At 43.7% G+C, this 16,236-nt stretch overlaps 1 protein-coding gene across 1 annotated transcript in view; it reads right to left on the bottom strand.

Moving 5' to 3' along the window:
• Window positions 1-14,176, bottom strand: part of LOC137525631 (cytochrome P450 2K4-like) — a 112,117-nt gene extending 97,941 nt beyond the window's left edge. Inside the window, exon 1 of the mRNA XM_068246781.1 lies at window positions 13,877-14,176. Within this exon, the coding sequence (XP_068102882.1) occupies window positions 13,877-14,071 (195 nt within the window). The 5' untranslated portion in view covers window positions 14,072-14,176. The remainder of the gene's footprint in view (window positions 1-13,876) is intronic.
• Between the last annotated feature and the right edge of the window lie 2,060 nt (window positions 14,177-16,236).

Genomic DNA, 16,236 nt, shown 5'->3' on the forward strand with positions numbered 1-16,236 from the left:
GTTCTTCAGGTGAAAATAGGATGATTTCACCACAGCAGAGATTTGAGTTCTGAAGTTTAAATCCCCATCAATTAGAACTCCCAGGCTACGCACATGATTAGAGCTGCGTAGATCCGTGCCTCCTATTCCCAGTGGTGAAGACTGCAAGTTAAGTTGTTTTATTATCATGCTCTGCCCTCCAATCAGAAGGACTTCAGTTTTGTCTGCATTTAGTTTCAGCCAGTTGTCATTCATCCATTTCTATAATAAACACAAACTGTGCCTGCCCGGGAAAGCTACACTTCAATAGATGAAAATGTCACAGTACAAATTCGGTGTGGTCAGTAGCAGATACTTTGATCGAGTATTCGCTATCACAGGTCCTTGGATACAGTCTATATTGGTGTGACAGCGCTCCTCTTCTTTTCTACAATTTAAACAGAAATAGACAACCGCACATAGTGCATTACTGCATCACAGATTCCATATCCCCCAAAAGTGCATGTGTGCTCAAAAGTGCTTCACTCGTGATCTCTGCACCCCTTTACATTAGCAGCTCACCAGATTGACACCACCTCACATTCCAGGTTGGTCTAACGCTTAGCCTTAGAGCGGCCAACTCCAATAACAGTTTCCACAATGCCTTTTTCCACAGTCGGATACTCCGCGTTTAATAATTAGTTCCACATGTAAAAAATAGTATAAAAAGATACATCGCGTAAAACAGTTTTGATAAAAAGTTATGGCCTGCGCAGTTTCACTGCACTCACGTATGTAGGAGGATATCAGGCATCTCGGGCATCACAGCCCAACAGTAAGTCTCCTCTGCTAGCGGTACCGGCGTCCCGATTTTTCCGCTCCTCGTGGCAGCCTCTCTCCTCACCATCCGCGTCTCACCTAAAGCCCAGTGACGTCAGCGTTCCTGGTCACGCCCTACGCGTTTCGTCCAATGGACTCATCAGGGGCTGATGTCACTAGAGCGCCGACGTCTCTTATACACTGGTGCGCATTCCGTAATCGCCTGGGACGCACTGAATGTTCGCATCCCCTCATTATGCTCCTACGTCATCAGTAGCCGTCTGGGACGCTATTGTCCCGGCTCACCCTGATGACTGGGGGAATTTTGGTCTGAAGTAGTGCCATCTTGTGGCAAATTAACTAACTTCTTTATAAATTACACTCATTTAGCTAGAACTGCATTAAAATGCTAGGCGTACCTAAGCATTACATAGTAGAGAAATTTGGAAGGTGTATATATATATATATATAAGTACATGGACTTGGGATTGGAATTGTAAGGATAAAAAGGATAAAATATAGAAAATGAAACTGTTGATATAAACAGGTGAATTTTAAAACCAGGTGAATTTTAAATTAATGATAGGATTTCATTGCTAAATTTAGCAGGTCCTATAGTATTATTTTATCTCTGTCCCTCTATAGACAAATGGGTTAGTTTCTCCTTCCCTCATCCCAATGCCATACAGTTTGCCCTCCAGTTCGGGGGATTTTTGGGGGATTTTTTGGAGGTGACTAAAGTGTTCCTCCCTGTCAAGCACCAGGGGCCCCCAATGCCCCTACTCGAGGGTCTACAGGTGTAGATTTATTAGTGGAGTAAATTAAGCTTTAATTGGCATTTTTATGTTTAGAATTTTGTCCCTAGGGTCACTGCTTTCTATTTATGGTAGGTTAGTGCTTTATCAGGCATTGGTTAATTACTCTTGGGCTGCAATCCCTTGCCAGAACCTCCAGGCCACCTTACTAGTGGATGGTGGTCATCAGTGCAGGCCCCATGATGGACACTTCCTCAGTTTACATGCTGCAGTGCCTACAGTGGCACCCGCCTACTGAGGGAGAATGCTGTGTGTCTCCATCCCACCGTATGCTGTGCCCTTAATTGGTCTCTATGCCCACTCCCCTTAACTAGTGTGATGTTGTAAGTGTTTGAAAACCCCCACTATTAATCAGCAAAGGAGCCACAGGATTCTCAGTGACCTTATTTCATACATCATTTGTGATAAAACAGTTTAAATCAAACTCTACATTAAGCCCCCCCGGGGCCAGTGATCCCATATTAAATATCCACCTTCCTTCCGCTTGGGAGATGTCCCGTACTACACTTGAGCCTCTCCACCTTTTGACATGTGATTCTACCCCCATAAATCTCAGTCCAGTCGGGTCTCTATTATGATGTGTTTTAAAGTGATTGGAAACACTATGTGTGGCCAACCCTTTGATTATGTTTGCCACATGCTACCCTATCCTTTTGTGTAATGATCGAGTAGTGCGCCCCACATATTCTAACCCGCAGGGGCATTTTAAAAGATATATCACCCCTTTGGTACGGCACGTAATACATTGTCTTATCCTGTGCTGGTGGTGACCTGTGTTTCTCGCAATGAGATTGTCCCCTTTGCAGGGCTGTGCCTCTCTGCAGTCCCGGCAGGGAAAAACCCCCCTTTGACCCAAAAGATTGGCCGTATTCACTTTAGGAGGATCTTGGAAACTGGGGACTAGCTTTGACCTGAGATTAGGTGCCTTCCGGTATATGAATCCGGGTTTCTTTGGGAGTGCCCTCCCTATTGTCCCATCCAGTTGTAAAATACGCCAATGTCTCATAATTATAGACTCAACGTCTCTGTATTGATGACTATAGTCAAGCAGCAGATCAAAATCTCTATTCTTGACTGCTGGTTGTTGTCTGTTTTGTAATAGATCGGACTGTTCCATTTTGGATATTTCATCTACCACTGTCTGTAGATCTGCATGGTTGTATCCTTTGTCCACAAACCACTGGATTAAGATCTGACTTTGTTCTCTGAAGTCATGTATATTGGTACAGTTCCTCCTAATCCTCATTATCTGTCCTTTAGGAATGTTTTTCAGCCACCGGCTGTGGTGACAACTGCCTTTGGGGATATACCCATTTTTATCTGTAGATCTGAAGAAGGTTTTAGTGACCAGTTTGTCATCCTGTTTGATGATCGTCAGGTCTAAAAATTCGACCTGTTTGACTGCCTGGCAAAAAGTTATTTTAATAGGTGACCAGTGACTATTGGCTACTTTGCAGAAATCATTAAGTTGCTCACTTGTACCCCTCCATATAAAGAACAGATCATCAATGAACCTGTTCCAGCTGATGATGTTCACAGCCTGTTCCTTATTTAATATTTCTTGCTCCCATTTGCCCATATAGATGTTGGCTAGAGACGGTGCGAACTTTGCCCCCATGGCACATCCAGTTAACTGTAGATAATATTCTTTGTCGTACCAGAAGTAGTTATGCAAGAGGGCAAACTTTAGTAATTCCATAATAAACCCAATTTGCTCTACTTTCAGGTCAGTGTCTGCCCTCAGAGCTTGTTCTACTGCATCCATCCCACGGCCACTGATGACGTAGGAGCATAATGAGGGGATGCGAACATTCAGAGACGTTGGCGCCCTAGTGACATCAGCCCCTGATGAGTCTATTGGACGAAACGCGTAGGGCGTGACCAGGAGCGCTGACGTCACTGGGCTTTAGGTGAGACGCGGATGGTGAGGAGAGAGGCTGCCACGAGGAGCGGAAAAATCGGGACGCCGGTACCGCTAGCAGAGGAGACTTACTGTTGGGCTGTGATGCCCGAGATGCCTGATATCCTCCTACATACGTGAGTGCAGTGAAACTGCGCAGGCCATAACTTTTTATCAAAACTGTTTTACGCTATGTATCTTTTTATACTATTTTTTACATGTGGAACTAATTATTAAACGCGGAGTATCCGACTGTGGAAAAAGGCATTGTGGAAACTGTTATTGGAGTTGGCCGCTCTGAGGCTAAGCGTTAGACCAACCTGGAATGTGAGGTGGTGTCAATCTGGTGAGCTGCTAATGTGAAGGGGTGCAGAGATCACTAGTGAAGCACTTTTGAGCACGCATGCACTTTTGGGGGATATGGAATCTGTGATGCAGTAATGCACTATGTGCGGTTGTCTATTCATCCATTTCTGTAGTTCACGTAAGCAGGCGTTTATAGTTAAAGTTGGGTCTGTCACACCAGGCTTGAAGGAAAGATATAGTTGGGTGTCGTCTGCATAGCAGTGGTATGTCAGGCCATGTTTTTGGATTAGTTTTTCCAGCGGTAACATGTAAATCGTGAAAAGCATGGGAGAGAGGATTGAGCCCTGGGGCACCCCATACTTAAGTGATACAGGGTGGACAGGAAGGGCCCCATAGACACTTTGTGGGTTCTGCCACTCAAGAAGGATTGGAACCACTGAAGAACTATGCCATCAATGCCGCAGTATTCCTGTAGCCTGTTTATCAAGATGTCATGGTCAACTGTATCAAAGGCTGCAGAAAGGTCTAGCAGTATGAGGATCGAGCACTCTCCTCTGTCTCTTGCCATGAGCAGGTGGTTGCATATATGGATGAGGGCAGTTTCAGTGCTGTGGTGTTTCCTGAAGCCAGACTGGAATGGGTCATAACTGTTGTTTTGTAGGATTTTGGCTTCTAGTTGGAGGTAAACAGCTTTTTCAATTAGCTTGCCCAGAAAGGGGAGGTTAGAGACAGGTCTGTAGCTGGTCATTGCATCTGGGTCCAGGGAGGGTTTTTTGAGGAGAGGCCTGATGATTGCTTCCTTCAGTAAAGCAGTAAATATCCCTGATTGTAAGGAACAGTTAACAATTTTTAGGAATACCGGTACGAAAAGGTCGGGGCAGTTCAACATGAACTGTGTTGGGCCAGGATCCAGGTCACAGGTAGTTAGGCGGACATGAAGGAGGATGCTTGATGTGACTTCTTCATCAATTTCTTTGAAGTTTGACCAAGGTGTTACATTGTCTCTGCTAATGGTCTTCGGCGCTATATTAGGCTCAGATGCTGTAAGTTGGATGGCGGACCTTATAGCGGAGACTTTGTCTGTGAAGAAATGGGCAAATTGGTCACAGAGGTCCTTTGAAGACTCGATATTAAGTTTTTGACATGCAGGGTTGCAGAGTTTTTCCACTGTGCGGAACAGTTTGGCTGGTTTGTTAACTGCATTTGCAATCTCTTGTGATAGAAAGGATGATTTTTTTCCCGTGATTACCTTTTGGTAGCTCTTCAAGTGGAGGATTAAGGCATGTTTGTCTTCTGGGGACTGAGATTTGCGCCACAGTCTCTCAAGTTACCGGCCTTGTCTTTTCAGCTCTTTTATAGCGTTATCAAACCACTGTGCATGATGGTGTGGAGTAAGATATTTGGTGCGCAGAGGAGCAATGGCCTCAAAGGTGGAGGACACACATTTGTTGTATTTAAACACCAGAGTATCAGGGTCCAAGCTGGAGTCAGTCAATTCATCAAAGCTAAGGTTATCTCGGATATGTTGAGGTGTTATGGTATAAGGATGAACAGAGGCGCCAAAAGTATAAAAACAGTATTTAAAACGTTAAAAGTTGCTTAGGAGGCAGTGGTGGACTTACCTCCCTCAAGCAGACACAAGAAACTGTGTATTTCAACAAAAAGTAAATTTATTGGTACACTCCAGGGTATTGTTTACAACGCGTTTCGCAGATCTATATCCGCTTCCTCAGGCAGTAGAGATAGAAGTACACTGGTAGGGACAGAAAGGCACGTATTTGGTATGTGGCTCAGACACAACATGATATAGAAAGATTTTTTTGATGAACATGACATACATGATAAACATGAAATCTAATTTTCCTTATTTGCATTATGTGAAGAAAAGAGTGGAGTCCATGAGGGAGTGGGAGAGAACCAATAGGTGGGGATAGGTGTGTTTAGATTAGGAGGAGTAGTGCATATAACTTGAAGTGTGGACCTGTATGGATAAGTGGGAGGAGCTTATCGGGGGGTTTGGGTGGGTTTGAGGCAGGCCGTGGGTGGTGGGAAAATGAGTGTAAGAGAGGGAATGGGTTGTATATAAGTGTGTAAATAGGTGGGACATTGTAGGTATGTCCAATAAAAGGTGAACGGTGGGATATAGAATGGTATGTGTGAGGGTACAAAACATAAAATAGATTTGTTGAGATGGGAGTCTAGGGAAAAGAGAACATTAAAACTTACCAGAGCAGTATCAGAGTCACACCTGGCGCCTTTGTGCCTAAGTGTGACAGAATCTCCATATATATTTGGTAAGGAACGCCCCTGATTGAGTGATTGATTGAAGACTGGGCGGGCGTTCTTTATGTTACGTTGGCCGCGTCCGCGTGGCGAGCGGCCATTAGGACGCATCATCAAAGAGCGCCGTTAGGTTGCCATGGCGCTGGGTGTCAGGCTACGTAAGACGCATCATTGCGTGCTTATTTCCGCATGGGGGACGGTAGCGCAGTGCTACCGTCCCCCGTGCGGAAGTAAGCACGCAATGATGCGTCTTACGTAGCCTGACACCCAGGGCCATTTTAAGCAACAATGGGGCCCCAGGGCAAAATAAACCTGGGGGCCCCCCCCCCCCAACATATACCCCGGAACAAAAATCGGCATTAGGGGACCTTTTTTGCAGCTGGTATAACAGGGTGTGAAGTCCCAATCGGTCGGAGCTCCACATTCTGGCTTTTCCAGCCTGCATGGGGGACAAGGGGTTAAAAAGTTTCAAGAGGGGGGACCCCACATAATTTAAAAAAAAAAAAATTCCCACACTCTAAACATACAAAAAAAATTGGGAAAATAGGAAAAAATTCCAGGGATCTTCATACAGCCATATTGCGGCTGTATAGCGATCCCTGGCCAAAGCGCTGCGGCTGCGTATAGACCCCCTGGAAACCCCGTCAGGAAATTTATTGCGCTTTCGTTTGATGCATGTAAAATTACACTACCGTGAGGTTTGCTACTAAAAGTGACATTTACCGCATTTAAAAGTATACTTTTTTCCTTCGAAAATTTAAAATCAATTTTCTCAAAAACTATAAGGTCTTTTTGAAAAATTGTCTTTTCCTCTTATTCCTAATGATCTAGTTAACATATCCTGCAAATTTAGGGTTTCTAGCATTTAAGGTGGATTTGCTATTAACCATTAAAGTCGGCAGGTTTTTGTGACTCTGATACTGCTCTGGTAAGTTTAAATGTTCTCTTTTCCCTAGACTCCCATCTCAACAAATCTATTTTATGTTTTGTACCCTCACACATACCATTCTTTATCCCACCGTTCACCTTTTATTGGACATACCTACAATGTACCACCTATTTACACACTTTTATACAACCCATTCCCTCTCTTACACTCATTTTCCCACCACCCACGGCCTGCCTCAACCCCCCCCCCCCCAATAAGCTCCTCCCACTTATCCATACAGGTCCACACTTCAAGTTATATGCACTACTCCTCCTAATCTAAACACACCTATTCCCACCTATTGGTTCTCTCCCACTCCCTCATGGACTCCACTCTTTTTTTCACATAATGCAAATAAGGAAAATTAGATTTCATGTTTATCATGTATGTCATGTTCATCAAAAAAATCTTTCTATATCATGTTGTGTCTGAGCCACATACCAAATACGTGCCTTTCTGTCCCTACCAGTGTACTCCTATCTCTGCTGCCTGAGGAAGCGGGTATAGACCTGCGAAACGCGTTGTAAACAATACCCTGGAGTGTACCAGCTGATGGCTGATGGTGTAATGGTTAAGGGCTCTGCCTCTGACACAGGAGACCAGGGTTCGAATCTCGGCTCTGCCTGTTCAGTAAGCCAACACTAATTCAGTAGGAGACCTTTGGCAAGTCTCCCTTACACTGCTACTGCCAATAGAGCGCGCCCTAGTGGCTGCTGCTCTGCTCTGGCGCTTTGAGTCCGCAAGGAGAAAAGCGCAATATAAATGTTATTTGTCTTGTCTTGTCTACCAATAAATTTACTTTTTGTTGAAATACACAGTTTCTTGTGTCTGCTTGAGGGAGGTAAGTCCACCACTGCCTCCTAAGCAACTTTTAACGTTTTAAATACTGTTTTTATACTTTTGGCGCCTCTGTTCATCCTTATACCATATTATATATCCATCCTTGGTGGAGGGGGATACCCCTTTCTTTCTTCACATCTACCGAGAGCGACTTCTTAGCCCTGAGTGAGGACAGGCTAAACTCCTCACCTGCCTACACAGTGGTTGCCTGGAGGTAACCCTGGTTTGTGAGTATATACATTACTCATCATTATACCATTTTTGCCTTAACCTACTACACTATATTGGGCTCTCGGTTCTCCCCTTTTATATGTTGAGGTGTTAGCCCTTTTAAGCGGCGATATTTTATTTGATTCTTGACCTGGTGTTTGACAGCTGGTATTGAGAGGGAGAAGTGGATAGTGTGATGGTCTGACCAGGCAACAGGATTAATTTCCACATTGGCTATTGACAGCCCAGTATGGAATATAAGGTCCAGAGTGTGACCTTTCCTGTGAGTAGCAGAACTGATTGATTGGAGGAAGCCCAGTTCATGTAAGGCACGAGGTAGCTCTATTCCAAATTGTGAAGAGAATTCATGCACCCATGTATTGAAATCTCCAAGAACAATCCATCTGGGGTGTTCCAGTGTTAGGTTGCATAGGAGGTCTACAAGTTCCTGAAGGAAGTCTGAGTATTTTTCTGGTGGGCGGTAGATCAGCAATATGTTAATGTTTTTCTCAGCTGAAAGTTGCACCCCCAAGCATTCAAACGAGTTGGTAGGACCTACAGTAAGTGGTCTGATTTTCAAAGCTGATCTAAAGCAAAGTGCAACCCCTCCTCCCCTGCGTTCTTTCCTGTTGCAGTATATCACGGAATAGTTTGTTGGCACGGCGGCCTCCAGGGTGGGGCCAACTGGTTCAGAAAGCCAGGTTTCAGTCATGCAGGCCAGATCAGAAGACTCTATTAGATCATGTATGATTGCTGTTTTGTTGTTTATCGATCTGACGTTACAGAGGACAGTCTTGATTGGGCTACCCTGGGAGCTAGGGTCTGAGATTGAGGACTCCAGGACAGAACAGTCTCCAGATGTGTGGCTGTCATCTCTGCTGGGTTGTGCTGGAGCTATTAGGGTTGTTAGCTGGGTGTACTCTGTAGATTTTGTCACAGAGTTATTTTGGTTCTGCAGTGAAGAACGTCTTTTCCCACGTCCTCTCGATCCTCTCTTTGTCTTTCTGAAGATTCCACCAGACTTAAGTAGAATTATTGTTCATTTGTCAATTGGATAAATATTTCTTGGTTGGTATACAGCGAGAAGTGTCTGTGCTGAATATTGATGTTTACACATTAGGATGGACAAGAGACAGCTCAGGGCTCCGCATGCAGTAAAAAATGGCGCAGGGGAAAAAATGGCGCACCGATAAATGTATCATAAAACGCTATTTACCGTTTTAATGTTAATACATTAAAACGGTAAGTAGCATTTTAAGATACATTTATCGGCGGATCGGTGCGCCGTTAGAAAAAGCAGAGGAGCTTCACTACAGCTAGTGTCTCACGTTTCCGGGAATCCTTGCTAGCGTCCAAATCCATGGCAACAGAGGAATCCGAGGCAGCCTCTGCTAGATGTTTCCCCAGTCCGCCCGGCCAATAAAGGAGCACAAAGGAGGAGGGCAGAGACGTTCCACAGACACCAGTACTTAATTATTATTTTCTAAAAAGTTCCTGCAGCTCATATAGCACAGCGCTAAGGGAACAGACTAGGATAAAAGTTTTGCAGGTTCGAATCTGCTCTTCACTGCTTTTTTTTTTTTTTTTTAAGAACACGGCACTATTGTAATATTATTGTAACTTTTTAAAATAAAAGTGTGACTGCAGAATAAGGATAAGAGATAAAGAATTGGTGGCTGGAAACTGACCAACAATAGCGGTGATTAGTCAGAGAACAGTCACTTCTCTGACTAATCACCGCTATTGTTGGTCAGTTTCCAGCCACCAATTCTTTATCTCTTATCCTTATTCTGCAGTCACACTTTTATTTTAAAAAGTTACAATAATATTACAATAGTGCCGTGTTCTTAAAAAAAAAAAAAAAAAGCAGTGAAGAGCAGATTCGAACCTGCAAAACTTTTTTCCTAGTCTGTTCCCTTAGCGCTGTGCTATATGAGCTGCAGGAACTTTTTAGAAAAGAATAATTAAGTACTGGTGTCTGTGGAACGTCTCTGCCCTCCTCCTTTGTGCTCCTTATTGGCCGGGCGGACTGGGGAAACATCTAGCAGAGGCTGCCTCGGATTCCTCTGTTGCCATGGATTTGGACGCTAGCAAGGATTCCCGGAAACGTGAGACACTAGCTGTAGTGAAGCCCCTCTGCTTTTTCTAACGGCGCACCGATCCGCCGATAAATGTATCTTAAAACGCTACTTACCGTTTTAATGTATTAACATTAAAACGGTAAATAGCGTTTTATGATACATTTATCAGTGCGCCATTTTTTCCCCTGCGCCATTTTTTCCTGCTCCCCAGGGCTCCTGCTGAGAAAGGCCCTGTTTAGAGTCAAGGTGTGAACTTTCTCAGCTGTGGCTGGTATCCTGCAGAGATCAAAGGGCCTGTATAGACTGAATTGTCCTTACGCAGAGATGTATGGATGGACAGCATGGATTTGAAAACACAGTCCTTTGTTTAGGAATTTGAAGAAATAATATATAATATATGTAGAAAAATATAGTCTATTGAGCATAGATGCTGTAGATAATCGATCAAAGTTACTCACAGGATGGGAGAGGGCTGGCACAAAGAGGCAGAAAGTCTTTAAGGTCTCAGGTCAATTCCAAGGAAGGTGTGCAGTGTTCAGCCGTGTGTGATACCAAGGTAGATCCAATCCAGCTTAAATCTTTGCCATCCCAAGTAATCCAGGTGTTCTGAAAGGTTATAGGTGTTGCTGGAGAAGTGCTACATTAGAATCCACTGAAATTTCGGTCCAGTCTTTCCATTAAGAGGTTTAAAGTAGCAGAAATTAGATGTAATGTCTGGAGCAGCCTTAGAGTCTGGGCGCGCTCAGAAGCTACATATGTAATGCACTGTGCACGTTATTATGATTCCTGTGAATTTCATAAAGGAAAAGTAGAGAATCCTATTCTAGACAGTTTCCATATTTACTGTGGCTATTTTGAAGCCAGTCGTGATGTAAAATCCGCCCTTAGTCTCCTCTGCCTGATTTGCCCGCCCTTCACTATAGAAAGTGCAATGTTTCAGCCTGAGAAATTTTGGCCAATAAGAGAGGAACAGAGGTGTGGGAGGGGAAAACAGGAGGGAAAGAGGCTTCAGCCAATCAGGCTGCATTAGTTAACTCTGAGGGGAAGTAGAGAAGCAAGAAAAGACAACCCAGCATGCCCTGCAACTTCTCTTTTGTGTACCAAATAAGAGTCATGTAAACTGGGGAATGATCATTTATCAACAAGAAAAGTAATAGTTGGATTGCCTGATTAGCAGCCTTATTACTTGTTTACCAGATAAAAATAAAGAATTGATTTTTGATTTTATGCCCGACAGTTACTCTTTAAAGCTGCAGCGAGCACGTAATGCAGCGAGCACTTAAAGCTGCAGAGCCCTAATTAATAAAAAATAGCCTGGTCACTAGGGGGGCATAAGCATATGGTCCTGAACAGGTTAATGTACGCTTACTGAGGAGCTTAAGCACAGATACAAACAAGCTCTGCGGCTATATGTCTACACAATTCTAGGAATCATTTTTTCCTGGAGAGGAGCTTTCCTGGAAATAAATCATGGGTGGTATCTATATTGTGTTCCTGTTGAGACTTGTATATTTTACATGCGTGCAAAGCTTATACTGTTCAGCAGGGAGAAGAAAAAAAACTCTACTCTGAGGTTGGTGTCTAGCCTGCCAAGAATGTGTCTCTGTACATGAGCAAGACTTTCAAAACACAACATTTGGCATGAGAAATGAAATGATACAAATGGCCAACACCAACTTTCATGGTTGGATTACAGAGATAAAGAAAATAGCAGGCTTGTGGTAAATTTCTAATATCTTTCCTATTTATTTACTTATTGCAAGGCACATCCTGATTTTAGAAAACTAAAGAAGAAACATGTTCCCTGTCTTGTATTGTTTGAGGTTTTATTCTTATCTGGGTATTGGGGTATTGCCCTCAGCACTGGTAATAAGCATGCTAAGAAAGTTGTTGGGTTTGTGGGTTTGCATTCTGCAGCCACCTATAGCAGGACTGTTTTCCTCAGAGAGAAGGTGAATGCTGGCAGCCTTTTGGAAAATGTCTGTAATATTTACCTATTGCAATGCACAATTGCAATAGGTAAATCTCTCTTTTTCCCCTTTCTCTTCTCATTTCTACACTTTTCCAGCAGCCATGATTTTTTTCTACCTAGGTATGGCATTATATAGACGATTACTGTTCTTTTTAGCCAAAAGTTAAGCAAAGTGGACCCCCAATAGAAAATACAAAGTGGTGCAGCCTACTGTGTAGGAAATAATTATTTGATCCTCTGCTGAAATTGTAAGTCTGCCCAATTACGAAGAAACAAATCATTTGTAATTGAGTGATACCTTCATTTTAACCAGCTGCGTATTTCTGGTATGTATATACACCCCTTAAAACTTCACTTGCGATTAAGGGGTGTATCTATAAACCCTCAGTGTTTCCTGTGCCCATTCCTTTTGCCGTCCCGCTGAGCACTGATTGGTGAATGGGAATGCTTACATTCACTAAAATACATGACTGCATTAAAAGGAACCTAAACTGAGAGGGATATGGATGTTTCTTTTGAAACAATACCAGTTGCCTGGCAGTCCTGCTGATCAATTTGCTGCAGTAGTATCTGGATCTCACACCTGAAACAGGCATGCAGCTAATGCAGTCTGACTTCAGTCAGAGCACCTGATCTGCATGCTAAAAGTATTAGAACCACAGGATCAGCAGGAGAGTCAGGCAACTGGTATATTCCATATCCTTCTCAGTTTAGGTTTCCTTTAAAATAAATAAATAGTTACCTTAGGGGCTTTTTTTAATATGTATGCCATGCAAATAATATGTATGTTTTGCAAATAAAACAAAGTATAAAGAAAGAAACAGAAATGGAAAAATATTCCCTTAATTCCAAATGAAATATTGTCATCATACTTTGTGGTAGGGACACCACACCAATTTAAATACTGTCACAGTAGTAAAGAATACAGACGCTCTTTCAAATAATAAACTTTAAAGAGAACCTGAACTGAAAATAAAAAGTCAAAATAACCATACACAGGTCATACTTACCTCCTGTGTAGTCTATTCCTCAATCACTCAATCACTTTCTCCTCTCCTGCATCCCATTTGTCCACTGTGATCAATGGAATTCTCCGTCATACATTTTAAAAATGGTCATTACCCCATAACAGCTTCCTGATCAGCACACTTTTAAACTGTAATATCACCCACTTGAGCCATAGGGAAACAAGGCCATTACCTTGCACATTCAGTTGTAACTGATAGCTGCTGACATATAACTGACAGCAACTGGTATATTTCAGTTCTGACAAAATATTGTGAGAACTGGAAGGGATCGCTGTAAGAAGAAAATGGTGAGCTTCAGAGAGGAACTGACTGTGAAGTTAGTATGTAATATTCATTTGCAGCTACGTCATATGTTTATTTTAAATAATTTTACTCACTTCAGGTTCCCTTTAAACTTTGCCAGCTGCTTCCGATAACCACTTCCAGTATGGTGTCAGTCAACTGTATAAAAAACCACAGTGCTTTGGCACTCTCCTTAGCACTCTGCAGGTCAATATTGTAATAACCGGGGCAAATGGACAAATAAAATGTTTTAAAACTATATACTCAAATGTAAATCAAGGCTCTTTTGTAAAACAAAATAAATAAAAAAGCCTCTTATGTAAATTCTGCTCAGGAAATTGTGACTGACCAGCTTGGCAACTGTACAAAATAGAACAATGATTGAAAACCAGTTAGGTTCACCTTATAATAAATGAGTTTACGATTTTCAAGTACTAAATGAAGCAGATCGTACCTCCATTAGTGACTTATCTGGACGTTTCAGATCCAGCAGGTGAAAGTTTCCGATGAGAGGAAGAGGTTTGGGGCCCGGAGGCATCTTTGCTGAGCTCTTCTTAGATCCATTGATCCAGTAGAGGAACAGGGCAATGCAAGTTGTAAGATATAATAGCAGGTCAACCCGTGTTAGTAGGTAGCTGAGAATCGCCATAGTGCAGAACGATTAAAATGATTTTCTGAGAGCTCTAGTAGCACATATTTATAGGCACGGCTTAACCAGTGATAATTACTAGGACACCAATAACGTGTAATGACTGTCACTTGACTGGCAGTGCCCCTTGTTTGCAGCTTCACAAATAAAGTAAAGGTGAAATGAAATGTTTGTCTCATCAAGTGATCGTGATGCCTATTTGAGTTGATTGGTGGAGTTTTTGTTGCCAGATATTACAGTTCATACACTGATAATAGATACTGCTGTCTGGGCATGTTAGGGTACATTTGCTCAGGAACAGGACTGTGTGTTCTTTCTCTAATCCTGCAGTCAGTCCAGTTCCTGCTCTCCAGGGGAATTTGTCTGGATGCCCAATGTACATACTTCAATAGGTGCGGCTCAATGTTGTCCAACTTAAAGGGGAACTGTAGTGAAAATAACAATGAATAAAATTGCTGATTTATTACAATAATTATTTATAGATTTGTTAGTCAGTGGTTGCCATTTTCCTCTCCCTGATTTACATTCTGAAATGTATCACTGATGGTAACATCTTTAGTCCTGTCAGGTGTTATTTGTGGAAATGTTTGTTACTGAAAGTTCTATGCACAGAGGGGGATATTACTTGGCAGTTGGAAAAAGAAGTTATTTCCCATAATGGAATGGGGTTCACATGCAGGATACTCATGACATCACACTGTGGGAGCGGTTGCACAACAATATCAGCCTTGCAGACCCCCATGACGATCTATTCGAGAAATGGTAAAGATTTCTTGTGGGAAAGGGGGTATCAGCTACTGATTGGGATGAATTTTGATCCTTGGTTAAAGTTCCACTTTAACCACTTGCCGACAGCCCACCGGGCGGCGGCAAAGTGGAGTCCGCAACGACCGCAATACGCCCATGCAGACTAGCTGGCCGGGGATCGCTCGTTTGATGCGCACGCGTCCGCTGGCAATAGGCTCCGTCCACCCGCTGGCCAATTAGCAGCGCTGGCGGGTTGTTAACTCCCGATCTGCCGTGACATAAGCGTATAATACGCTTTGTAATGTTTACCAAGCGTATTATACAGGCTGCCTCCTGCCCTGGTGGTCTCAATGATCGAGGGACCACCAGGGCAGGTTGCAGCCCCCTCTAGTAAGCACAACACCACACTGATCCTGCCCCCCTGCCCTCTGATAGCCCACAGCACCCATCAGACCCCCATGCCCACCCCCCAGACCCCTGTTTGCACCTAATCACCCATCAATCACTCCCTGTCACTATCTGTTAACGCTATTTTTTTAGATTAGGTCCTAAACTGCCCCCTGGGGGCTCCTGATCACCCCTCACACCCTCAGATCCTCCCCAGACCCCCCCATGTACTGTATACATCTATTCTCCCCTGTAATCAGCCACTGATCCCCTGTCAATCACCTGTCAATCACCCATAAATGACCCTCTGTCACCACCTGTCACTGCCACCCATCAGATCAGACCCTAACCTGCCCCTTGCGGGCACCCAATTACCCGCCCACACCCTCAGATTGCCCGCAGACCCGCCCTCAGATCACCTCTCAAGTACATTGTTTACATCTGTTCTCCCCTCTAATCACCCACTGATTACCCATCAATCCCCCATCAATCACCCCCTGTCACCACCTGTCACTGCTACCCATCAGATCAGACCCTAATCTGCCCCTTGGGCACCCAATCACCCGCCCACACCTTCAAATAGCCCCCCAGACCCCCTCTGATCAACTCGCCAGTGCATTGCTTGCATATATTGTCCCCTGTAATCATCTACTGATCGCCTATCAATCACCCTGTCACCCCCTGTCACCACCTGTCACTGCTTCTCATCAGATCAGACCCTAAACTGCCCCCTGCAGGCACTCAATCACCAGCCCACACCCTCAGATCACCCTCAGACCCTGCCTGAACACCTCTCCAGTGCATTATTTACATCTGTTCTCCCCTCTAATCACCCACTGATCACCCATCAATCACCCCCTGTCACTGCTACCCATCATACCCATCAGATCAGACCCTAATCTGCCCCTTGCGGGCACCCAATTACCGCCCACATCCTCAGATCATCCTCAGACCCCCCCTGATCACCTCCCCAGTGCATTGATTGCATCTATTCCCCCTGTAATCACACCCTGAAACACCCATTAATCACC

This window comes from Hyperolius riggenbachi, chromosome 7 (assembly GCF_040937935.1).
Source record: "Hyperolius riggenbachi isolate aHypRig1 chromosome 7, aHypRig1.pri, whole genome shotgun sequence".
Classification (NCBI taxonomy): domain Eukaryota; kingdom Metazoa; phylum Chordata; class Amphibia; order Anura; family Hyperoliidae; genus Hyperolius; species Hyperolius riggenbachi.